The sequence below is a fragment of the Haliotis cracherodii genome, unplaced genomic scaffold, assembly GCF_022045235.1.
Source record: "Haliotis cracherodii isolate W230 unplaced genomic scaffold, xgHalCrac1.p SCAF_1, whole genome shotgun sequence".
NCBI lineage: Eukaryota > Metazoa > Mollusca > Gastropoda > Lepetellida > Haliotidae > Haliotis > Haliotis cracherodii.
Genome location: NW_027266264.1, coordinates 84,316,270 through 84,344,189, shown reverse-complemented (window position 1 = coordinate 84,344,189; position 27,920 = coordinate 84,316,270). Strand labels below are relative to the sequence as shown.

At 39.3% G+C, this 27,920-nt stretch overlaps 1 protein-coding gene across 1 annotated transcript in view; it reads right to left on the bottom strand.

Moving 5' to 3' along the window:
• The window catches only part of LOC139450205 (spatacsin-like), a 55,274-nt gene extending 27,578 nt beyond the window's left edge, over nt 1-27,696 (bottom strand). Inside the window, exons 1-17 of the mRNA XM_071231910.1 lie at nt 27,473-27,696; nt 20,585-20,730; nt 18,761-18,988; nt 17,069-17,663; nt 16,068-16,194; nt 14,243-14,393; nt 12,994-13,454; nt 12,252-12,431; nt 11,746-11,954; nt 10,647-10,849; nt 7,934-8,156; nt 7,037-7,240; nt 5,378-5,472; nt 3,603-3,748; nt 3,121-3,276; nt 1,888-1,954; nt 834-1,005 (exon numbers count right to left, since the gene is read on the bottom strand). Coding sequence (XP_071088011.1) covers nt 834-1,005; nt 1,888-1,954; nt 3,121-3,276; nt 3,603-3,748; nt 5,378-5,472; nt 7,037-7,240; nt 7,934-8,156; nt 10,647-10,849; nt 11,746-11,954; nt 12,252-12,431; nt 12,994-13,454; nt 14,243-14,393; nt 16,068-16,194; nt 17,069-17,663; nt 18,761-18,988; nt 20,585-20,730; nt 27,473-27,696 — 3,587 coding nt within the window. The remainder of the gene's footprint in view (nt 1-833; nt 1,006-1,887; nt 1,955-3,120; nt 3,277-3,602; nt 3,749-5,377; nt 5,473-7,036; nt 7,241-7,933; nt 8,157-10,646; nt 10,850-11,745; nt 11,955-12,251; nt 12,432-12,993; nt 13,455-14,242; nt 14,394-16,067; nt 16,195-17,068; nt 17,664-18,760; nt 18,989-20,584; nt 20,731-27,472) is intronic.
• Between the last annotated feature and the right edge of the window lie 224 nt (nt 27,697-27,920).

Genomic DNA, 27,920 nt, shown 5'->3' with positions numbered 1-27,920 from the left:
AAAGCTGTTCAATGGACATTGTTGGATGTCCTGCTAAAAAGTGTTATGAAAACAAATTTAAAATGCTCCCTTCAGCATTTGTTTGTAGCAGTGACCCAAAACTTATTTTGTCTCTAACCAAACTCCCGCAGAGTGAATAACGACGACATTATAACAGTCATGTGTGTATTATGTACACATGAGTCTTTTAAATCAGCCAAACATTCGCACACTCAGGTAATCCCACTTTATGTTTCACAGAAGACATAAAAACGTCTTATGGATTAATTGTCTTAGGAAACATTTTAGCGCTACTCCTTGCCCCTTCATCAGGTGAATACCAGATGAGTGAGTGAGTTGGTTTTAACGCCGCTTTGAACATTATTCCAGTTATATCACGGCGTGTCAGCTTAATGTGGGAGGAAAGCCCGAAGTGATGCAGGTCCCAGACGTTTACCACTTCGGTGAAACCCACGAGCACGGGTATGGTGCTGACAAACCTAGAAACATTATCTGGGCGAACTGGGATTCGAACCCACAATCATAGGTTTCTGGCGTGCCCAAGGGACGCAACTCTGCACAGCGAATCGCGGCGCCTTAGACGACTTGGCCACCCCAGTGGCTAGTTTCTGTCCTCAAAATTTGGTGTGAGGGCATTTCACTCTCAGGAGCAAGCCTTGTGACTGTATACCATTTCTCAATTTACTAAAAGCATCAGGTAGCAGAACTTACTCTTCCTTCAAGTGTCATACTGGTCCAGAACTGAGGTATTCTCCAATTGACAAATAATTTCTAGCAAGGAAATCTTACTGATTTTGTTGATGACTTCCAAACTAGGTATCTGTAAGACCTACCTCTTGTTGCTTATAGTTGTTGCCCCCGAGTCAATCTCCTCTGCCAGGAAGGAGAGAAAGGCATACGTAGGTCGGCCATGTTTTAGGTAGAACATGTAACGGATCTTCTCCGAGTAGGCGAACTGTGACACCAGGTCTGTCTGGGAGAAGTAGGGCAGCAGCCTTTGGCACTCTGCGGAACAAGACGTGGGACGGAACAGGTTCAACTTATTTGTTTGCTTGTTGTTTAATGCCCCCCTCTGCAATATTTGGTAGCCTGTAAATAATCAAGTCTGGACCAGACTATCCTGTGATTGATGTTATGAGCAGCGATCTATGCCGTGGGTGTATGATGACATTCTATCAACTAAGTCACCAGCAAATCTCCTCTTACAACAAGCATGGTATACTGGGGACAAGCATGGTGTACTGGGGACCAACTGGGTACTAGGTGATACATGAGGCTGTACAGTATCTTGTAGACAATCAGGAGGAAGTATCATGGGATGTGTGTCTGATATCGTGTGATGTGTGTATTATATCGTGTGATGTGTGTATAGTATCGTGTGATGTGTGTATAGTATCATGGGATGTGTGTCTGATATCGTGTGATGTGTGTATTATATCGTGTGATGTGTGTATAGTATCATGGGATGAGTGTATATAGTATTGTGTGATGTGTGTATTATATCGTGTGATGTGTGTATAGTATCGTGTGATGTGTGTATATAATATTGTGTGATGTGTGTATAGTATCATGTGATGTGTGTATTATATCGTGTGATGTGTGTATAGTATCGTGTGTTGTGTGTATAGTATCATGTGATGTGTGTATTATATCGTGTGATGTGTGTATAGTATCGTGTGTTGTGTGTATAGTATCATGTGATGTGTGTATAGTATCGTGTGATGTGTGTATAGTATCGTGAGATGTGTGTATAGTATCATGTGATGTGTGTATTATATCGTGTGATGTGTGTATTATATCATGTGATGTGTGTATAGCATCGTGTGATGTGTGTATAGCATCGTGTGATGTGTGTATAGTATCTTGTGATGTGTGTGCTAGGCCTACCTTCTCCAGCAACCGTGTTTCCATCCTGCCAACCAAACAAGCGCCTCGGGTCCAGTGGCGCACTTCCCTGAAGCAAGAAAAATCAGCAACCATAACAAAATTCTGAAACAATGTTTTCCTTTGTCACACAGACGCCTGGTATAAGTTGTGAATAAACACTCTCATTGTTCCATGTAATACTGTATCACTGAAATAGTTTCTTGTCATGAAAATAGCTGTCCAATTATGTCTTATCTTTAACAAAGTTGGGCATTTTCTTGAATGTCCTCTCATATCACCAACACCTTCACCCATCCCCTCCTATTGACCAACAGCCTAACTACAAGAATCTGTCCAAATACTTAGAAAACTGTTCAGCAAATGCCTTTCGTAAGTGAATAACTATCTGTATAAACCTGTTATATAGAGAGTCTCACCCGAGTGTCTTTTGATATCAATTATAATAACACGAGTTGATAAAAGTTGAAAAATTCCGAGGCTTGCCGAGGGCTTTTGTCACTTTTATCAACAAGTGTTGATATATATGATATCAAAAGACAAGAGGGTAAGATTTTATTTATCTTCCAACATCATTCTTCCAACTTTTTCAATTTGTAGACAGTAATTAGGAGTGTCTTCAGTGTAAAAAGCACTGCAAACAGCTTCAGTAGCAGAGCCATTAGTGATGTCATTTGATTGTGACGTCATGGTAACCAGTGATGTCACAATGGTCTGCAAAGCATTGTGATGTAATTTCATTGCAGCGATATCTACAGTGTAGGTATCGCTTGATCTCATCAAAGTGATATTTCCTGTGGGAGCCAGTTTTGGATGATAAATTTTATTTCTCATCACAAAATATACATGATAAGTGAAAAGAAAATGATGACTATTACTATGTATTACTCAGCACACTTTCATGACTCAGTCCTCATTTTGATGGGAGGGAGGATGGTCCTACACCACTTAAATAGCAAATATTTCAACAATACCACAGCAGGAAGACTTCACACATTGTGGCCATGTGGGGAATAGATCTGGGGCCTTTGGCATGACAAATACAGGCAACCCCACCTCCCTTACACAGACTATATAGAGTAGGAATTGTTTGAGAGGCATTACTTAGAAGTGGACAGATGACAAAGTAGACACAATTTTATGGATCACAATAAAATTTTAAAAAGTTGTTATCCGTGAATTGTGTCGACTTATATAGAGAGTTATATGGACTTTGCACCCAGGTTGTCTACCCACCATGAGCAGCTGGTAGACGCTGACATCGATGCGAGGGGAAGCTATGGATTCGGTGGGGAATAGAGCCGAATACAGTTTAGGGAACTCCTTCAGCTTGTCCTGCAGTAGATTCTGGTCCATGTTCCCGAAGACCTCCAGTCTCAACACATCCGAGTTCTGAAACATGCACAATGATGTAATAATGTGCATACTGATAATGCGCGAATCCACACCTAAAAGCATCCTCAAAGAGCTACATTATTAGCCCAGTCAACGGATTAGTGTGCACTCAAATAATATTCTCAGCTCCCTAGGGAGTATACCACATGAGCTGATGATGACTTTGTGTAAGAATCCAGCACCAGTTTTGGCAAACTTGATACATGATTGTATAACAAATCATTTAACCTTGTTAACCTTGTAAATAATGCATTATACTTAGATAATTATGCCATGTAATCATTTCATAATGTCCTAATCATGTTAATTCTTTGAAATCATACCTGATGTAAAGGTGTAGGTAGATATGGAAGTGTTGCTATGGCAACATTCACGTGGTCTTGTCTAATGAGGTCAGCGAGGGATGGGTCGTCTATCTTCCAAATACTGGCGGCACACATGAGACTGGCCTGATACACAGCTTCTGAATCTGGAAAAACCATGCCGCACATCGTACCAAACAGTGGCTGTGTGAGTTGGTGCTTACGCATCCTTGAGGTGAGGTGAAAGTGAGTTTAACATCGCATCCAAGATTATTGCACTTATATAGCGATTTGCATGCACGAGTGTGTGTGTGTGGCTGCTAGTGCTAGTCCGGACTAATGTCAATTTTACAGTGCTAGCCCACTGATATGCCATGCCGCAGTTTAACAGGAATATCCCACTCGGACACAGTATACTGACTCCGAGCCAACCAGTCCTTGATTTAGCCCCTTAGTGCTGAGCGCCAGGCAGGGTAACAACAAGTACCATCTTTTAACATCTTTTGGTATGACACAGCCAGGCATCGAACCCAGGACCTTCTGCTCTCAGGTCATACGCTCTACTACTACGCAGCTTTGAACAATATTCAAGTTATATCATAGCTGTATGCTTAATGTGAGACATTTACTATTTGGTAAAACCCAGGAACACGGGTATGGCGCTGACAAACGAAGAATCATCATCAGTGAATCTGTGATTTGAATGCCTAAGGGGTGCAACTCTGCACGGGAAGCTGCAGCACCTCAGAAAACAAATTCATCCCTGCCTCATACTACCAAACACTGTACTCTTTATGCTGTACAAGCCACGATCCAAACATCCCCAGATGGATTTCAGTATGTGATCAAAACATCCCAAGATGGATTTCAATATGTGATCCAAACATAACCAGATGGATTTCAATATGTGATCAAAACATCCCTAGATGGATTTCAGTATGTGATCAAAAACATCCCAAGATTGATTTCAGTATGTGATCAGAAGATCCCCATATGGATTTCAATATGTGATCAAAAACATCCCAAGATGGATTTCAATATGTGATCAAAAACATCCCCAGATGGATTTCAATATGTGATCAAAACATCCCCAGAAGGATTTCAATATGTGACCAAAACATCCCCAGAAGGATTTCAATATGTGATCAGAACATCCCCAGAAGGATTTCAATATGTGATCGAAACATCCCCAGACAGATTTCAGTGTGTGATCGAAACATCCCCAGACAGATTTCAGTGTGTGATCGAAACATCCCCAGACAAATTTCAGTGTGTGATCGAAACATCCCCAGACAGATTTCAGTGTGTGATCGAAACATCCCCAGACAGATTTCAGTGTGTGATCGAAACATCCCCAGACAAATTTCAGTGTGTGATCGAAACATCCCCAGACAGATTTCAGTGTGTGATCGAAACATCCCCAGACAAATTTCAGTGTGTGATCGAAACATCCCCAGACAGATTTCAGTATGTGATCAGAACATACACACATTACACCAAACATCATTGAAAACATGTGAAAATGTGAATGCCCTGACCATGCCAACTCGTCTTGCTGAACATCTCACAATGGGAAACAGGTTCTAATTTCACCACTGCTATTCAAACGTGAGTAAATGTTATTTTATGCATCAATTTGCAATATTTCAGCCATATCCAACAATAACAAGTTTGGACCAGGAATCAGTGACAAAAATCATGGTTACGGATCCAAGTCACTGAGCCAGACCATTCAATCCATTCCATCCGTGTTCAGTTGTGCAGATCCAGTGTAACAAATGCAATATGACTGTTACCATCCGGGTTGCGGCAGATGGTGAAGAAGTGCTGTAGGCTAGTCAGCCATGTCTTCAGGTCTTGGCTGTCAACATCAATCTTGTCCAGCTGCAGCCTACATAGACAAACACACACATTAAATACCTACACATCGCTAGTCATTCAATACCTACACCTCGCTAATACCTACACATCGCTAATCATTCAATACCTACACCTCACTAATCATTTAATACCTACACCTCACTAATCATTTAATACCTACACCCCACTAATCATTCAATACCTACACCTCACTAATCATTCAATACCTACACCTCACTAATCATTCAATACCTACACCTCACTAATCATTCAATACCTACACCTCACTAATCATTCAATACCTACACCTCACTAATCATTCAATACCTACACCTCACTAATCATTCAATACCTACACCTCACTAATCATTCAATACCTACACCTCACTAATCATTTAATACCTACACCTCACTAATCATTTAATACCTACACCCCACTAATCATTTAATACCTACACATCACTAATCATTTAATACCTACACCCCACTAATCATGTAATACCTACACCTCACTAATCATTTATTACCTACACCTCACTAATCATTTAATACCTACACCTCACTAATCATTTAATACCTACACCCCACTAATCATTCAATACCTACACCTCACTAATCATTTAATACCTACACCTCACTAATCATTTAATACCTACACCTCACTAATCATTTAATACCTACACCTCACTAATCATTCAATACCTACACCTCACTAATCATTTAATACCTACACCCCACTAATCATTCAATACCTACACCTCACTAATCATTCAATACCTACACCTCACTAATCATTCAATACCTACACCTCACTAATCATTTAATACCTACACCTCACTAATCATTCAATACCTACACCTCACTAATCATTTAATACCTACACCTCACCTATTGAGCTGTCATGGAAGCATATGTCCTCCATTGTATCATGTCATCACGTCACTATAACCTTCCAGAGTGAAGTCACGTCTCCCTCTCTCAACTAATGTATATTAGACTAAAAACCCATAGATATTGTTTTAAAACTTTGACAGAACCAATCTGTGACAGGGTTTAGTTAAAGCAACTGAATAAAGTCAACAGACAAAGCTGAATGTAATGTTAACACTATTGCCTAGACAAGTTACACATCATTAAATGCACCTAGCCTACAGCCTCTCTGATTAGGGTTTGACAACAAGACTCTGTCTGCACTATTGACTTGATTGGGACTAAGTGTTCTTATTCTGTAATGCATAAGTTCATCTGACAGTCATATGCATTTTCACATATAAATACACATGTACGCTGAAATAGAGCAGACAAGACTTTAATATGGTCAATGATGAAGTCTACACACAGTATACTTTTTGGTTTTGTTTGTTTGTTGTTTCAGCCGCACTCTGTATGTCTGTACCAGACAATCAAGTGATTGACATCATGTGCATCGATCCGCACAATTGATACAATCGATACAATGTCAGCGAGTTTGACCACCTGATCCCGTTAGTCACCTCCTACAACAAGCATAGTCGCCTCTTACAGCAAGCATGGGCTGCTGAAGACCTAGTCTACACCCGATCTTCACGGTCCCCTCACACTGTGTGCACACAAACCTGTGTCTTGTGCAGTATCTCCACAGCGCCAGGACCAGCTGGTGCCGGGCACAGTAGGCCAGGAAGTGGTGGTGGAAGTGGTGCACCGTGTGTTGATCCAGATGCTGCAGGGGGTGGGGGGAACACACCACCCCTCCCACCCTCGACAGGTGCTTCATCAGGACGGGGAAGTCGGAGAGCATCTCACTCCAGATAAAACCTTTCCTGTGAGTACAATAGACACTAATATCACAATAGCTACAACATTTCCTGTAAGTACAAAATATCCATACATCATTCCAGATAACGCTTTCCTATGAGTATGAAAATACACAGAGATCACCCAGGATAAAACCTTCTTGTGAGTATAAATACACAAATATCAATATAGATAAAACCTTCTTGTGAGTATAAATACACAAATATCACTATTGGTAAAACCATTCCTTTGAGTTGACATAATAACAATTACCTGCGAGTAGAAGACATCAATACACCAGATACAACATCTATGACCTTCCCTGGGACCGAGGCAGAAATTAATATTTCCTTCTTTACACATGGGAAGTAAAAAACATGTAACTGACCCAATCTGACATGGGCTCGACTAATCTTAGGAACCAGTCTAAACAGTCCTTCCTCTTGGTGATAAATATTAGACACTTTTGGTTCCTGTTTCCTTGTTGTGTTATAGGTTGTCTTCTGTGAACTTATGTAGGGCATATTTAGCTTCAGGAAGAAAATATCATTAACAATTCACAGTTACATGTCAAAATAGTGTTGATTTTTCTCTCATGATTTTTCTTCAGTTATATATGTAAAGTTAGTGTTTGTGTGATCACATTAGCAAATATCAGTGTAATCTGTATTCTGTACATTGCTCTACTTATCGCATTACTCTGGATTGTTTTCACTTACTTCATGAGACGTAAAGTAATTTCCATCTGCATTGATTCATTGCAGAGGTCAAGGTCACTGTAAAGGTCAATAATGCAGTCCTGACGTTGCCTGCAACTGCTACCATCTTCAGTGACCTCTCTGATCATTAGGTCAAGTAAGGTCAGTGCATCGTCATGGCGATTGTGGCTCAAGAGGTACTTCCACAACAATTTTCTGTTTGGATACATTTCCATGATGAAATCTGAAAGAGCAAAGTTTGATTAAAATTTGAAACTGAATTTGATCTTTTCATACCATGGCCATGACAGGTCGAAATATGTGGACAATATACGATACTGAGTGAGTAAGTATGGTGGACAACATACGATACTGAGTGAGTGAGTATGGTGGACAATATACGATACTGAGTGAGTGGGTATGGTGGACAATATAGGATACTGAGCGAGTGAGTATGGTTTTATGCCACTTTCAGCAATATTCCAGCACTACCACACCAGAAATAGGCTACACACATTTTACCCATGTGGGGAATCGAACCCGGACCTACAGAATTACAAGAAAACACTTCAACCACTGGGCTACCCCATCGTCTTAATATACCACAGATGTGATATAAAATGTACTTTCATCCTGTACCTATCACCATGACACCCTTTATAGTGGCAGTTTCACCTGTGTTAACAACTAGTAACAATTGTTAACATAGTTAACAATAGGATGTCACAATACATCTATCTCGGATATCAATTCATATAAAAATTGATTTCAATATTTTGTTATAACTTCATAAACACTGATAAATGCAAAAGAATACTGAAGACAATTCTAATAAGTAAATATGTCAGCAATAATAAGTTCACAGTCTGCTTATTTAACCATTAACACACAAAAAACTGCAGGAAATAACACGACTGAGTACAGTGTATAAAATTCCCCAAACGTTTAGTCAGACAACCAGACTGGGAACATTGCACAGTTACCAGACCAGATAAAATGTTGCCAGTCCAGAATTTTCTAGGATAACAAAAGGGTAAACATAAGAATAAAACTGTTTAATGATAGTTCTCAACAAACTGGTGGATTGTCAACTTAGTAACTTTAAGAACCTACCATCGGGTGTGCAACTTTTCAGAACTGACTGTCCGTTGGCAACATAGACTGTCACTGACTGTCCATCGGCAACATAGACTGTCACTGACTGTCGGGCACATGGGTATTCTAAACACTGTTCAGCAATGGTATTCAGTGAAATAGTGTGACACATACCCTGCCCACTCTAAAACTGTATCAACCAACCAGGAAACAGTAGACGATAAGTTGGTGTGGCCTATTCATGTTTTGAGTGAGTGAGTGAGTGAGTGAGTGAGTGAGTTTTGAGTGAGTGAGTGAATGATCGAGTGAGTGAGTGAGTGAATGAGTGAATGATCGAGTGAGTGAGTGAGTGAGTGAGCGACCATGGTTTAACACCATGTGTGAGTGAGTGAGTGAGCGAGCATGGTTTTACACTGCTTTTAGCTTCATTCCAAATACAATTGCATGGTTAGCCAATCAAATGTCACAGAATCATTTGCACCTTATTTTTATCGCAATGCTTGAGGAACTTCTCCATGTTCCATGCGACTCCGGTAACAAGAAGTTGCCACTAACAACCAGTTGGTGTTTAACTGACATGACATGGTAGCGTTATGTAATCAGATTTGGTATTTTGTTTTGAAAGAATATGGTAGTCTGAGTAGTCCCCAAACAAAGCTTTTATATATCACATTCAGAGAGTAAATACAGAACTAAAACATGAATCAATACAAAAGTATGCTGATTGTGTCTCATACTGTCAGGTGTCCATTCATGATGAATCAATACATTGGTGACTCATGGCTCCCCAGTCAACATCTAATCCACAATCATATTTGCATGTGATGCTGTTGTCAAATCTCTTATATAAAATTCCATGATTAAATAAATGACAGTGATTTATCTAGACTTGAATACAGGTCAATATTCAGCTCAAACTCGACAGGAAAGGTTAGTAAAAGGCCCTACAGATTTTCCAATTGATGGTATTATCATTAAAACTAATCATGACTATGTTGGTGTCAAGGATTTGTTGTGATGACTTGTATATCATTGATAACTGGACCAATAAAGAGGAGGCTTTATTGCTTAGTTCTACATTATAGAACTGAATGCAATGTTACCATGGTTACAATATAATGTTAAAATACCTCTGTATTTAGTAAACAAAGAGTTCGTAGGAAAGTTTTTACAACATGAGAGTTGGAACATGGGCATGTATGTCACATAGGTTGAAAAGGTGAGTCAAGTAACTACATTTAAGAACCCAAGTTTCTCAGAAATGGTGCGTGCGTGCATGCGTGTTTCTTCAGAAGTACATGACACTGGCTCCATGACAATCAGAAGAGCTGCATGGTAAAATTTCTTAACATATATATAAATCCATCATAGCTTATGATAGGCACCACTTACTTTTAACAGCACCATCCTCAACAGTAGTGTACAGATACTGTGGACATGAGCAAGTTCGGTTACCACTTTGATGTATCGCCTGTGCTAAGAGGGTGTAGGTTTTCTACACAACATTGCACATGTTCTTTATATAAATATCCTGTTTGTCTAAAAACAGGGAACATACACTATTGAAGAGGCTGCCAATTATCATACAACATCCTCCACTCTGACTTCCATATCCTATCAGAAAATCCAAGGTTCTCACCATCTTTTCCAATCTGTGCTTCTAACAGAATTCTCTCCCTTGTTTCTTGGTCCCAAGATCGTATCCATGTTAGAATGACCTCTGCATATAATCCATCTGGACTGCCCCCTGACCCTTGCCCACCAATATCACCACAGACACTGTTCACCTCGTGACTAGTTTTGTTCAGTAGAGATGCCAAGAGAGTCTCATCTGACCAGGCACTGCAAATAAGGCACATGATTACCTTGACACCTTTGTGTTGTACATATTGATAAGGGAAGAGGACATGGGGAAAGAATTCTCATAACTATGGCATACACAATTTTAAAGACAAATAATAACTAACAAGGAAGCCTCGGGGCCTGAGTGGGATAGATCGCTGACTTTGTGTGCTGGCGATTAGGTGCTTCACTGGCAGTGTGGGTTTGAATCCCAGACAGGACTCAACCCAAAAGAAGTACGAGAATCTGTATACTTAACTCAGAAAGTGTTATCCCAAATATAACATTTGTTACATTTGACGACTTTCTAAAAGGCATTGTGTGTTCAAATAATAACTACATAAATATGAATGATCATTTTCTATAAATGGAATAGCAACCATCAAAATAAATAAAATATTTATCCCAAACGGTGTCATTATCAGAAAAACAAGAGCAAGTTTGATATACCAGATATATGGAGATATGGTATTTTGTACCAGAATATAATCCTATGATCATGAGAGTAGCCATCTTGAACTTTTCCAAAATCAATTGCTGATGTGATGTACCCAGTATCTCAGCCATGAAATGTGGCACTAGCTGACATCGACATGCCATGGTAGCTCTAGTAACTATCACATATTCAGCTGGAACTATTAATCAATTTTTTCTAGTTTTGGTAGATTAAAATCTGAAAAATCAAAGTACAAATATAGCAACATAGATGTTCTATAGCTCATCTTGATACTTGGCTATATTTAAAAACAAGAACAATAAATTAAAGATGGCATTAGGAATCTAATAATAATCTTACAGAATAGAACAAACTATATCATCAAATACAGATTGGATGCTAGACTTTCTGCTGAACCACACCATTCAGCTCTGACAATGCTGACAATGTGGGTCACTACCTGCGGCGGTGCCCCGTTGTGGTGATCATGGCGTGGCTGAAGGAGCTGCATGGGTACAGCTGATACAGACGCTGCAGGAAGGACACCTCGCTGGCCTCCTCGGGGGTCAGACTTCCACTCTTGTGGAGCTTCGATGTGATGAACATTTGGAGGTCGCGAGACTTCACACGCTCTGCTAGGCGCCATAGTTTGGCAGAGACATCAAAACCCTGCAGGCAAAGTAATACGTTCAATTTCCATGAAAACAGCAGTCACTGAATCTGAACTACCTGGGTTATGAGTCAGATTTCCATCCACAAGCAGAAAGGTTTTGTCCAAATTGAAGCAGATAGACAAGCATATCTGATTAAGATTTATGTATCTTGAAACCAAACTAGACAACCACGTCTGAATGTACATAATTATGGCATTGCCATTATATTGTTTGGGATATTAGTTCAGTCAGTAGTTTCTGAGCACAATTAGTCAGTTAAATTGAATGAGGATTGAAAGTTACTTTGACTTACCAGATTAGACAGGAGCTCCTTCGCTTTGCTCATATCTCTGTTGCCCAGGTAGAGGAGAACCTGGTCCATACAGTTCTTAACGAGTTGCTCATACCTGGCGACACCTGTATCACTGCTCGTTAATAGGTGGGACTGCAGGAGAAGAAGTCGGTTCTTCAGGGTGGCTGCCTCTACCGCATCCTGGAATGGTTACCATGGTTACAGTAGTCATAGAATCCTCAACATAACATCACCTTGTGTTGCAAAGATAAAGGAAGACGCACGTTGGTATATTGCAGGGGTTTATCTAGACCTATTTAGAGACCGATTTTCGGCCGCAAATCTGCAGCAAAAAAAGTAAATAAAAATGCTTGTCATAAAAGGCGAGTATGCTTGTTGTAAGAGGTGATCAACAGGGTTAGGTGGTCGGGCTTGCTGACTTGGTTGATGCATGCCATCGTATCCCAAATGTGTGGATCGATGGATCGACTGGATTGTCTCGTCCAGACTTGATTATTTACAGACCGCCATCATATAGCTGGAATATTGCTGAGTGCAGCGTTAAACAACAAACACACAAACAAATGTAATACCTCTGAATTGAAGCAAATAAGGACTCTTTCCAATTTAGGGACAAAACATGTTTTATGCTCACCAATGGCTCACATAATATAATTTCTATTCCTAATATATCATGCTTATCACACAAAGACACATTTGGCTATTAACCTCTTTATCAGTTATATTGTAACAAGAATCCCACCTCTGCTGTCAAATGTGACCATTCAGAGTCCTCTACGCTGTCGTCAGTGGTAAGTCCATCAGCTGTGTCTGATGCCTTGATGATCAACTTGCCACGAGTCAGCTCCGCTAATGTCAGACACTGTCGTAGTTGAGCAATATATCCCATCAACAAGTCAACAGCCTTCTCAAGGTCACCTTTCTCCTCCTGGTCATGCTGGGTCTGACCAAGACCCCCATGAACCGACAGACCATTGTGGACAAGGCCATACAGAAACTCCAAAGTCAAGGTCAACAGTTTGTTGGCAAAGTCACGTGACTGCTGATCATTCACATTTTCTCTGACAGCTTGGACTAGGAAGGAGAGGGCAGACTCTAACTGCTGCACACTGTCGTAGTGGCAGAGGTGGGATGTCCACAGCATGGACTCCTCCCCAGCAGTCACAGGAGACACAGAGGGCTTCTCCTTGTTGGCTGTGAACACTGAAACATCAAGATGACTCCTGTTAAACAGGGATCTGAAATATGTCAGCCATAAGTCATTGACACGTAAAACAGCTTGACTTAAAATCATCATTTTGTAGAAAACATGTATTCAAAATAGGGTGACAGAGTTGTTCCCCTTAGACCACTGTTTCATAGTTTGCCTTGAGGGCGATGTCACCCTTGACCATTTGGGGATGCTTTCATTTCAAGTCTCACAAGCAATATGGCCGTAGTCAATTTAAAAAATTGTTTTGATACTAAGTGTTGAGTATGAAGAAGGGCAGTAAGAGTTAGAGGCAGTTGAAACAAAAGAGAAGAGAAAGGGGGCAGAGGCGAAGATGCCTGAAATTATGGATGAGTTGAGATTGATTCCAGTATTACGGCTGCAGCCACCCCCGGAAAAATAGCAGCACAAGCTGTCTTGCTGTTGTTGACTTAAAACAACACGTAAAAAGCCCAATGCTTAGTCAAGATTATTTTTGATGTCTGACATTACAATAAACAGATACTGTGTGTTCTGTTCATTCCACAAATGCATTAAAAATTTGTAGCATTTTACATTTTAAGCATAAAAAATGTTATATTTTCCCAATAATCTTATTATCTACAACTGAATTTAATCTATGTGTACATTATATGACTTATTTGTAAAAGTTGTCTTGAGGCGATGACATGCAAAGGAAACGGCTGCATTCACTTTAAATACTCAATGTTCAACTATTTAATTATCCGAAAAGACAAATGTTTCAGTATGTGTATTAAGGTGAAGACCAACATGTACATACAGTTCTCCTTGCTCTTCAGAAAGAAGGCCACAGTGTCAAGTTGCCGATGTTGTATCCCGATTTGTAGCGTGTGAACAGGCACCGTACAGCGTCCCCACTTGTTGAAGTCACACAACATATCGGCAGAGGTGGCGCCACCATACAGCATCAGCTACACACAGATATAATATATATATATTTATAGAAATGTTTCTATTCATAAGGTCTATTATCAGAATCATAAATGTATAAACATATAAAAAATAGGGATGGGTATTGGATGTTTAAAGTGTATCACGATGTTTTTCTATGCACATGGTCGTATTGCGATACGTATCGAAATATGTTGTATAATTCTAAAATTTGAATTCAGAAGCAATTTGAAACATCAATGTTATAACTGAAGTTCATCAATGGAACAAAACAAGATGCTGGAATAGTGAGTGAGTGAGTGTGTGAGTGAGTATGGTTTTACACCGCTTTTAGCAATATTCCAGCAATATCACGGCGGGGGACACCAGAAATGGGCTTCACACATTGTACCCATGTCGGGAATCGAACCCGGGTCTTCGGTGTGACGAGCCAACGCTTTAACCACTAGGCTACCCGACCGCCCCTGCTGGAATAGCATAATGTTTACTTATTTAACAAATACCCAAGGATGCAAGCTCCGGGACAGTGACGACTTGGTGTTACACCACTGCCACAGAAGAACTCCAGAATGTGAACTTGCATTTTGGAATTACAGAACATTTCACGGTACATGTATTTGGCAAGTATTATACTGTATCACATGATCAAAATTGCTATTTGAAATCACCCTAAATATACTGAGCATTAAAAAATGATGTTGTGATTTGTATCGTGAAAATAATGAACCTCAATTTACCCATATACTGGTAATACCACGCACCTTAAAAGGGAAGTGTACACGCAAAAATCACTTTCTTTCTTTTTCTAAACACAACGCAATTTTAGAATTAGTTAGTATCTGTGTTTGAAAATAAACACTCATTTTTTTTCACAGTGAAAGTAGGAAGCTCACAATAGTGTGAAAGTGATATGCCGTTATGAGGCCTTCGTTTTACGAGCAAAATAGGCCTGAGTTATCCCCCTTAGATTATGACGTAATTGGTGCCAATTCAACTGGGTCCCTGTCTATTCTCAACGCAAAAGATATCAAGGACCAGTTTGCGGTAAAACAACATGGTCTACGACACACTCCGGCGCAGTGGTGACTCAGCATAACACAATTCTGGCTGGCATCTGAGATGCTAGAATCACAAAACTGTACCTACACCACGTGAAGCGGCTCTAACAAAGCATGATGACGTCATAATGTTTATCAATTGGCACCAATGACGTCATATTGCAAGGGACATAAGCCATGGTGTTTTTGTTATGGAAATAGAACACTTGGTAAATGTGAAAAATATAAATCGTTTTAGTGCAAAAAATATGTTAATTAAATATGATGTTTTTATATTTTTGTCTATGACACTTCTATGTTAACACTTTTAATGTGGAAAAAGTACAAGAAAAAAATGTTCATTTCCGTGTGAACTTGCCCTTTAAATATAAAATACCCAAAATGTTTGAAAGTTAAAATAAAAGTTGTAATCAAAACAGTACAGTATTTCGCCATATTAAGTGCCCTGCTTCACTGAGCATCCTGTCCAACTTCTTGACCGATAAGCCTCTTCCAAATATGAGTTCTAGATACAAAATTTCAAATTCTTATATATATTCTAAAGATGCAAAAGGTGCTATAGACAATACATATATTCCGGCATCGATTCAGCATCAGCACCTTTTCAGACAAAACATTGCCATGTGGAGTTGTTACCTTGCTCACGAGGTCCTCCTGCTCTACATCAGCTTCAGTAACAATGTGGAAGACGAAGACATCGCTGACGACGAGGTGGGTATGGCCAGGTGTGGAGGACAACACGATTCTCTGACTGCTGGAAATGCTGCAACCACACACGAACACAGATTAACAGTTTCAGAGTAACATCTAGCTAATCAACTGCTCAGCACTTCATGAATTGCAATAGAAACATCTTTGACAATTACAAGCTACATATTTGGAGCTCTACTAAGTCAACTGTAACAGCCACTTACACAAAGTGATCGAAGCATTACAGTTATATATGTTGTAAGTCCACTTTAAACATTGAAGTTATGGTTGCCTTGTGCTTCCACAGTTGTAAATCTGTTAAATTATATAAGCTATGATAGTCAAAGTTCTACAAAACTTGTAAATATATGTTAAAGTAAAGGAAATACGACAGTCATAGTTCTGAGGTAGAAGTAAATCTTTGTAGGGAATAGCATGAGTCTATCAATGTTTTTAGTCCATGGGACACACAGTAAGGCTAAAAAAATAATAGTCTTGGTTCTCAGGCACCGCCCCCATCATCATTAAGTTCGCCTCACATTTCGTTACAATTTCGATTTTCATGTCAACAAAAACATTGTAATACTTAAAAATAATGCGATCCAAGATAGCACACAGTTACTTCCCTTTACATGTGCACTGCTGTACTGTGGATCTTGTGTTATGGTCATGGCGGCAATATGCAGGGAGGCCCTTTCCCAGGTTGATGGTACACAACTGTTTATTTGGTTACATACTAGTTTGAACAAGCAAAAAAAAAAAACAACCACTGCCACCCTGCACTATATTTTCAAAAGTCATTACCTGAGAACCATCTTTTATTTTTTAAGCCTAATACATTTCGAAAATCATTATCTGAAAATGATTACATCTAGGCTTCATTGTATTCGATGAGGAGACTTTATTGAGGCAAAGACGTGTATATACATCTTGGACTGATGAATTACCTTTTCATAATAATTTTGTGGAAGGCTGTATCTATGACACATATTGCCTTGCTGCCGCCAGCTGCCCTCTCAGCCAATGAAAGAGTCAGAGCGAACCTGCTCACTGCCATGTCGACTACCGTGTACTGGCATAGCTCTGACGGCAACTCATGGCTATCTACAATTGTTTCACTCGCCACTCCACCAACTGAAAATCTAGATTTGAAACCTGTGACATTCTTCCTTTTGCGTTTTGTCTCACTTCTTGTTTTACTCTGAAAGTATTTTCCACTGCTTTGTTTGAGGTGTTTTTCTTCATGCAGATTTAATAACTTTTCTCTCCATGTGGAATCGCCATGGCGACAAGTAGAGTGGTTTGGTCGAAATGTTCGGTCCCGGTAGGGGTGGAAGACTGATGACTCTACTTTAAGACATTTAGGATAAGCTTTGATGTAGGCATCAAGGGCCAATGTGTGGAGCATCCAGTCCTGGCCAATCAGAATCAGTCTGTGGAAATCATGTGATATCCTCCAGTGCATCTGATTGGCTGGATCAAGTTTGGAGAATTGTAAATCCACATGACACCACAGGTGACCAGCACCAATGTCAAAGATGTCTAAGTTACAGTTAAGGAACAACACAAGCTTAGCGCATCTCATTCCAACCAACTTGTGAAACAAAGAAATTTGACATGGTTAAAATAAAAACTTTATTGCTTGGTGACCAACTATTTGCTTTTGAGCTCTGGAAAGTGAGGGTTGTGAAAATAATAAATTGTTGTGAATTTTCTTTGCTTCATGTTACATGTTTTTATCAACAACAACAATTATTCACCACAATCATAGGAAGTCATGCACAAAATGTGCTAAAAAATTCAAATAAATTATGTTTTCCCAGCTAATTCTTCACCTAGAAATATGTAAACAAAGAAATGTTTGGCTTGGAACATCACCTGATCCAAACATTTCATTGTTTTGTTGCTTTAAACAAGTCCTACTGAACACGCCTGTATACATGTATCTACACTTTTGTTTGTGATTTCCTCCATGTGTATGTAATTGTTCAGTTTACATCATCTTCCTGAGGCAAGGGCATTAACTGACTATAAAAGTCCAGTTTCCACCCTTGCCGACTCAGGCTGGAATTCCGGAGTTACATTTTGGCTGGTCAAACAACTCTATGCATAGTACAATCAAAATCGTGACATCCAGTTCGTAAGAAAACATAGATTTCAATGTGCAGATTTGGGTCAACTGCAGGATTTGCAAAGCATGTGTACCGTCAATTGGGCACAACAGATATTTTGCAAATCTTTTCATGTTTTTAATAAAGGTGCTGAAGTGATTTCATGCACTTCGCTGGGTAAGACCTGTTTTAATTATTACAATATATATCTTGATTATCAATCAGATCGTCTTCACTGGGTGCCACCATTTTGTTTGAATCAAATGCAAGTGATATGAGAGATGGAATCTGATTGGTTAAGAGGGGGGACATTAAAGGGACATAACTCATAATAGCCACAGGTTATGATCGAGCCCAGAAATTCCAGCCTTGTTCAGCAAGGGTGGAAACTGGACTTTTTTATGGTCAGTTAACGTCACTGTGTCTGGAAGTTGAGTAAACATTTGAAATGTGCAATGTGTTATACATGACAACAGATGATCATCTGTCACAATAAAACCCATCTACTGATGGCAGTAGAAAGGATACAAAGAGTTTCAGTCTTCTCTGCAAGAACCACCAACTGATCTGCCACAATCTGAAACAAAGGTAGACAACTGTGACTTGCTCCAGGAATAGCCAAGGTAGCCACATGTTTGCAGAGTCCGTCATCCAGTAACTGGATGGAGACGAAGACGCTGGCATTGACAAGCAGGAGGCATGCCGTGGACGTGCAGTGAACGAGGGACAGTGTGTCTACTGTCGACAGCTCAGCTACTGAAACATAAAACAGAATAATTGGCCTACATGCATCATACAGACAATTGATGTGGACAGAACTAATCACCTACTCTCACCCTATATATTTCTAGATTCAAGACAAAGATATTTATCACATGATTATTAGTAAACAATGTTCGATTTTCAACCACAAAACAGGCTGGGAATCAGTCCAGTGCCCATGTAGTGGTGACACAGGACATACAAAATCATTCAGTGACTTTGGCCAAGTACGAAAAAAAAAACATGTTTTGTTGTTGGAATTGAAAATGCACACTTTCGAGAGGTCACCATGGCTGGTTATTGCATGCAGGTAGGGCTTACATGTGTCAAAAAGGATGATTACAGAGGTCATCAGAACAGTGTTCCTAATACATGTATAGGAACATGTTTTGGCAGATATTCCTAGGAGATGTAGATGACAATGCAGACATATGGTTCAGATATATCCCAGGTCATGGACTTGATCATAGTTACATTTTCTCCAGTTTTAAAAATAAACCTTATTCACTCATTGTATATATTCAGGATATATAGGTCAGGAAGACCAAAAGCTAGTTGTCAACCATCTGATCAATTATTTGATAATGTTCATACCAATATTTTCTACAGCAATAATATTTGACATTATCACATCCCCTCCTTATCATGTTTATTCTACCCCTTCTTATCATGCTTATCCTACCCCCTCCTAATCATGTTTATCCTACACCCCCCTTATCATGCTTATCCTACCCCTCCTAATCATGTTTATCCTACCCCCTCCTTATTATGTTTATCACATCCCCTCCTTATCATGTTTATCCTACTCCCTCCTTATCATGCTTATCCTACCCCTCCTAATCATGTTTATCCCAATCTCTCCTTATCATATTTATCCTACCCCTCCTTATGTTTACCTTACCCCCTCCTTATCATGTTTATCCCAACCTCTCCTTATGCTTATCCTACACCCTTCTTATCATGCTTATCCTACCCCCTCCTAATCATGTTTATAGTCCCTCCTCATCATGTTTATCCTACCCCTCCTTATCATGTTTATCCTACCCCTCCTTATCATGTTTATCCTACCCCTCCTTATCATGTTTATCCTATACCCTCCTTATCATGTTTATCCTACCCCTCCTTATGCTTATCCTACCCCTTTCTTATCATGTTTATCCTACCCCTCCTTATCATGTTTATCCTATACCCTCCTTATCATGTTTATCCTACCCCTCCTTATGCTTATCCTACCCCTTTCTTATCATGCTTATCCTACCCCTCCTTATCATGTTTATCCTACCCCTTCTTTATCATGTTTATCCTACACCCTTCTTACCATGTTTTTCCTACACCCTCCTTTCAGATTTTTTCTTACTCAATGTCCTAAGTTTCAAACCAGGAGTGGCACATGCTTTATCAAAGCAAAGATAGAAAGTTATTCTTTAATTTTAGTTCAAAGTCTTGTAAAATCTCTCATAAACCCTTGTACGTTAAGAACAAAATCAAGTTAAAAAGACAGTGAAACACAAGTTTGACTCAAGAAGCAAACATATTCAGCAAACTTTGAAAGTACTTCTTGTTGCTCATGGGAACCACTTTTGGACTTACCTCTTGTGAGTATTTCTGTCTGTAGTTTGTGGAAGGTCCAGCGGTGGGTGATAGTGGGTGCTGGTCCGTGCAGGGAGTACTGGGCTATGGTCATCTCACTGTCCACCACACACAGACCATCTCCTGGAGCTGGTTGCCATGCAAAGCTGAAGTAACCATGGTAACAGTAATGGTACTTGACACAGTTTCCATTTCTTAAGGTTTCTACTTCTCAATATATTTCTAAATAGATGATGAAGAGACAATGCCATTTAGATAGTGGTCAAATGTTATGTTTGGGATAACACTTTCTTAGTAAAGTTCTGATTCTAGTACATATTTGGGTTGAGTCCCATCCAGAATTGGAACCATCGCCAGCACACACTAAGTCAGCGATCTAACCCACTCAGCCACCGAGGCTTCAAAAAAAATTGAAAGTCTGACAACTGGTAGTCTAGATCACATACTTTGTGTACCCCTCTGACAAAAGTGTGGGTTAGAATCGGTACTTTACTAAGAAAGTGTTATTCCAAATATAACATTTGTTGAATAGGTCATATTCCAAACATAAACTTCATTTAGTCATATGGAACATACTGTCAACATGGTCAATTAAGTGTACAGTTCTAATGTGTCAGATGATGTTTTCACATTTGAAGGATGGCTTATACAGTTTGTAACAAAAGAGAGTTAGAGGTGGTTGGCTCATAACATCACCATGGTCACAAGAATAAGCAAAGTCTGCAGGTTGACCAGAGTCTGTTCTTTAATGCTGTATTTAATCAGGTCTGGAACAGACAATCCAGTGATTAATATCATGAGCATTGATCTGCACAATTGGGATACAATGACATGCATCAGCCAATACATCGAGTCTGACCACCCTATCCCGTAAGCTGCCTTTAACAACAAGCAAGGATTGCTGAAGACTAATTCTAACTCGGATCTTAACGGAATTCATGACTAAGAATCTGTAGCCGTGTGACCTTGTGATGACGTCATCTAGGGAAAGAGACACAATGTCAAGTTCCTGCCAGTGGAATTCAAGAACTTCTCCAGAATCATCAAGGTACAGGGAACTACAGTAGCTAACCTGACGTTTATATTTTATTTTAAAACCGTTGTCTATAGAAGTGAGATGCCTACTGTGTATATGGAGCTCTGGTTAATGTTACCAAAATGGCGACACTAGCGATGGGCATATGTTTTATATCGGTGGGTTATCAGCTGTCTTTGCTGTTCTGTAATTATTGATCTGAGATTTCAGATATGGATGAATCACAGTTGGAACTTGATGAATAAAATTTCAAAGAGTTAAAGTCACTTAGTTTATATCCACCAGTTTATTTTCTGAGAAGTAACATTAAACAGTACTAATCTTATGTTTACCCTTTTGTTACTTTTGTTCGTTTGTCTTAGAATTCTGAACTTGACACATTTTATCTGGTCTGGTAACTGTCCAAAGTTGCCAGTCCAGTTGTGTGACTTAAATTGGGGGGGATTTTATACACTGAAAAAACGTGTTTGGTTCAACAACGTTTGTATGTAATTGGTATCAATATCATGACAATATGCATCCTCCTTCGGGAGATCCTTGTTGACGGTGGAGGACTCTGTGTTTATTGCACCTCACACTTCCCATTGCTTCCTCATGCTGACAGCGTCATACACCTACCACTGGGACATGACAACGTGTTTGGTCAGAGTTCAGACTCACCTATATTCAATGACCAAACTTGAGAGTTAAAGATATGCCACCTAAAACAGCACAACCCAACAATTGGATATAATGGGTTTTCATTGTTATATTTCTTGGAACATGTTTTTGTGACCTTGTCTTTAGCTGCTCACAGTCATATTGCACAGTGATATGTGATACCAAGGATATCTGAGATCAAATAAATTAATTATGATTATTTGTAACATCCAGAAAATATATAACTTAAGATCTTACAGTCAACACTGTCAAATTCATGTAAACTGACATTCAGATACATCTAACATTCTAAAAGGTTATCTAGAAAAGAGTATATCCCACATCAAACCTTTTTTTATCAAAGCCCCTCCCTGACCAAATAGCCTGGAAGGTGGCTGTGTTTCCATTTCATACAGTGACTGACAGCATAAATACAACCAAGTGTTGAAAGTTTTTGATAACGAGAATGGGTGGTCAGGCTCACTGAATTGGTTGATGCATGTCATCGTATCCTGATTTCTTGGATCGATGCTCATGATGTCAATCACTGGATTGTCTGGTCCAGACTTGAATATTTACAGACCGCCGTCATATAGCTTGAATATTGCTGAGTGCGACGTTAAACAACAAAAAACAAAGCAAAGCACTGACTTATTCTACATATTCATTAATCTCATTTAAAGAACTTACAATCTACTGGCAGTGTAGAATTAGCCAGGGTTCTGTTATTTCTGTGGTTTTCAAATTTAGATAAATAAATAAAATGTATTGGAATCAATTATTAACACTGAAGTCAAAAGACCACTGCAGAAACAAGTGTGTAGGTAAACATAGTAAATAGACCTTATTATAACATTGGAGGATGCTTCTGGCCTGCACATGGTGGGTTTAACGCCGCTCTTAACTGTATTCCAGTTATATCCCGGCGTGTCAGCTTAATGCGGGAGGAAAGCCCGAAGTGATGCAGGTCTCAGACATTTACCACTTCGGTGAAACCCACGAACACGGGTATAGTGCTGACAAACCTAGAAACATAATTGGGGCGAACCGGGATTCGAACCCACAATCATAGGTTTCTGGCGTGCCCAAGGGACGCAACTCTGCACAGCGAATGGCGTCGCCTTAGACGACTTGGCCACCCATGCCCCCCTGCACATGAAGAGGGTGGATTGAAAAGTTAATATCCTAACGATGTATGACATGATTTTTATTTCGCTGACTGATGAAACTGTGAGAGCTGTTGACATCAAAAGACAACTGATGCAGGCACTTGTGAATTTGTTATCAAAGATTTTGTTCTAGCCATCCTCTACATCTCCACGGCTCGCATTTCGGTACACCTACACTAACCCCTGGATCCAATCCTGTGGTCCTGCGATTTTCGTTAATATTTTACCGACCAATGAATCGTTGAGATGAATTTCTGACAGGTTGATGAAATCAAGGCTGGGTAATTTGAGATCGTGGGAACCATGGGAATAAATGTGACATAGTGACAATTCTTTGCACTGAGTTTCCCTAGAGTTGTCTCCCCCTAGACCATCAACTTGAAGATCCTTACATCTACTGTGTTTGATCTTGTGTGCTGTACTCAAATTGTAAAATTAATGACATATGTGATAGTTAATTTCAAGAGCTGTTTCCCATTTCACAAAACCAACTGTAAAACATCTCACTCACTCATAAAAGTCAACTTTATCTTAACTTGGACCATCATCTGAGTATTCACAATGTCTGTGTGATGTCACACCCCTTGTTATAGCTCAAGTAATCGTGATAAACATGGGGTTATAGCGAAAATGGCACCTCAGCAAAACGTCACAGGGTGAAACGGCACCGATTGGCGAAAACGGCACCTCGACTCAAGCGAAAACAGCACCTCGACTCGAGCGAAAACGGCACCTTATTTTTTTTTTACCTTGGTCAAATAAATGATATTAAACTTACATTGTACCTTGCAAAAGCCAATAACTGTGAGATGTTAAAACAAGTTTACATTAGAAATTATCCTCTACTCCAAATATAATCCAGCTTAGCTTATACGCAACTCAACTTATTGTGAAAACATAACATGCTTTGAAGAAAAATAATAGAAATTAAACTCACATCGTCTCTTACAAACACAAATAATTGTGAAATAAAACAAATAAGAAATTAGCCCCCTACTCCAATTTACTCACCGACTCTGATTGGGAGGCGCAGTTAACTTATTGTGAAAACACTATACGCTTTCAAGTTTTAAGTACCTTTACTCAAATTAAGCTGAAACTGTATTTAAAGGGGCACTGATCTAACGCAATTTCCCGGACTGGTTGTTGCCTTTGTTATTGTTTTTCCCCCGTGAGTACCCGGATGATACGCAACGCAACTGAGCGTGACCAGAGACTGGGCTATCGTCTGCAAGGACAGCTAAATAAACTTGGAGGCTGGAGGCAATATTTGTTTTACGCATTTTTGCATAAACACTGATTGGTTAACTGTGATATATAAAGATTTCGACAAAGGGCGCATGTTAATTTCTTCAGCCTAAACAAACAGACAAAAAGAACGGCGGAGCTCATCGGATGACGTCATTGTGAAATACCCCAGATGGTTATAGTTTAATACTAAAAAAAGTATCCATGCAGTGAAAGCATTTTCGGATTTCGAATTGCGTCGATAATACGATTACTACTCCCTTGTCGTCATCCACGTTTTCTCGTATAACCCTACATTCGTGTATTTGTCGTCTCTCACATGATGCTCAGTTAATGAATTTATTACAGGTACAATTAGTGGTAGCACCACTTAGATTACCTGACAAAGGTTCCCATTTGGCATTTATTGTGTCTGGGGTAATTATTCAATCTAAATCCAGGTTTGAAGTGAGGTGAAATGTGTGTTATGTAATATGCACGTGGCAGACCAGCAAGAGGTGAATGATCAGTTGATTTAGTTTTTTTTGTAAATTAACGGATCGTTCCTAGTCATCAAAGGATTAACAGAAAATACGTTGATTGATTAATCACTGTTATCTTGCACAGTGGATATGTCAAAAGTGAGTGTTTACATGTCTAGGTTTACTAAAACAAAGGGAATACACTCATATCATGGCGTGAAGTGCCGATGTAAAAACAACATACTTTGTTCAAAGGGTTAACTGACAATACGTTGATTGATTGATCATTGTTATCTATCACTCAATGGAATTTTTAGGAACCGTGGACGTTAGGAAAATAGTTGTCACGTGGGCTTTGAGACTTGACACCTATGTGAAACACCTGAAACAATCCAAGTGATCAGTTGAGAAACGAACACGGGTTATAATATCCCGAAACGATATATATCTTTTAAAATATTTGATTGTTACAGAGATACGTAACATCGAATAAGTTTCTTTGTACAGCTGCAGACGAGTGGGATAGTGTTCCTTTGTGTGGATATTCACGGATACATTCCTCGAACAAGGAAGCTGCCAAAAATTTATACACATAAATTTGGTAGGTTGTAATTATGGTATTTGCATTTTGTTTTCCTGCTGTAGCATTGAACCGATTCGTCCTTGTTTCTCTACGTATTGGTTGGGAAATTCTTCAATGCGCGATAGACGTTGTTTTCACACGTCTTTCCTTTGTAAGCGTGTATATATTACCGTCAATTTGTAAAATGTGATTCTCTCAGGCAATTTATAAAATGTGTAAATATTTCAGTCATTTTGACTAAAAAATCTGTCCAGATTGATTAAGACGATCAAAAGGGCCTACAAACATCACAACAGATTATTATGTAGGATTAGAAGCCAAACAACATAGAAATGTACTTTTCAACGTAATATTTTCAGTCTCTTGGTGATGACATTAAACATCAAAATGTTTGGAATTCGTTATCATAATAAGACAGATGGAAATGTTTTTCAGTCACTTTGTAAAATAACTGAATATTTAGGCATTTAATAAATTTGAAAATGTTACATATTTTGACGGTAAAAAAATATAGACACTATAAAAAAAGCAAGGCTCAGGTGAAATATTTACTTAGTGTTGCAAGTCAAAATAGTGAAAACGAAAATCGCAAAATTACCAAACAAGTGACTTATCAAAACTTCGTCACCATTACCGATGCTACCCACAAAGATACCTACATTTCCTTATCATCTCGAAAACTGTGTTTCATTTTGTTGATCAATGTGACCATACGCCCTTATTACTACCCATAAAAGTGACTAATGCGCTTACGAATGGCGCAACAGAGGTCGCGAACTAGTCAAGATTTCTGCTATACATCCGGGTACTCACTGGGAAAAAACAATAACAAAGGCAACAACCAGTCCCGGGGAATTGCGTTAGATCAGCGCCCCTTTAAGAGGCCAAACATGGTGCTGTTAGATCACAATTATTCACAATGGCCTTTCGATGTGTTGCATGTGAGAAGAATGTCAGAAAAAAGCAACATGCTGTATCATGTGACTGATAACTGTGACCAGTGGACCCATCGCGTATGTGGAAAAGGACTCTCTGTGGCCCTTTATAGAGAAATTTGCCGGACTGAAGAAGACCCAAGAAAACCCAACATTTACTTATCTCGGAAAAGAGGAAATACAATGTAAATACATCACTAATCAATACCATGTAAATAAACCCTACATATTACTACAAAAATCATTGTTATCGTTATTAAAAACAGAGGGTTTGTTTTCACCTGACTCATAGTAGCCATTATCGCCAAATGCGGTGACGTTTTCGCCAGAGAAATCGGTGATGTTTTGCTGAGGTGCCATTTTTGCCTGCATCCATAATCATGACTGTCCGAAACCGTATGATGTCCGAAAATCTATGATCCGACAATGTATGAAAGACATAAAGTTAAAGATGAGAGGATGGTGGTCATAATGTTGATTTTGTGAACTCAGGGTTTGACATAACAGCTGAAATAGTGAGGCACCATGAAGGTTAAAGTTTGTTGAGTGGGTAGGGTGGGGGTACATTCATTTTTGTAAGTACATTTTGTTTCTGCAAAGAACGTCGCCGCCAACGTTTAGCAATAAAAGTTGTATTCCAGTCGCCCACCTTTCTTTTGTTTTGGCTTCTTGTATCAGAGTGTAAACTTGGCAAAATACTATATATAATGTCAATATTAGGAACATGGCGACAGATACACTCCCCTTCTTCTCTCAGTCGGGTGTAATGATCTGAACGAATGGAAATCTTACATACGTGAACATACACAGTACGTACCTGGTCACATTTTGGAGGGCGAAGTGACTGACGCCTTCTTTTGATTGTTTGTGGATTTTTGTCACGTTGAGACAGTTGTTGTCATCAAATACGGTAAGCCATGAATTTTTCGGACAAATACACAACTTTGCATTTTCTTTTAAATTAATCGGATTGCACAATTTGCACAAACGACACTGTAAACATGTGTTGTTTGACACACTGCCTTGCGTTACAGTCGCCATTTTGAACTGATCACATGACAGAAGGGGGAATTTGTTTTTCAGGATTTGACATACATTGCAAAAATGTATTTGCATTAATCATTTTAATTGAAAACAATGTAATAACATGTAAATGGTATTTATAGAATGCTATCATCTAAACCGTTGAATACAATTTTGTAACAGTTCGTTAAATGACAACACACACAAACAGTTTTCTTGACGCTGCTTTGGGTTCCTAAAAT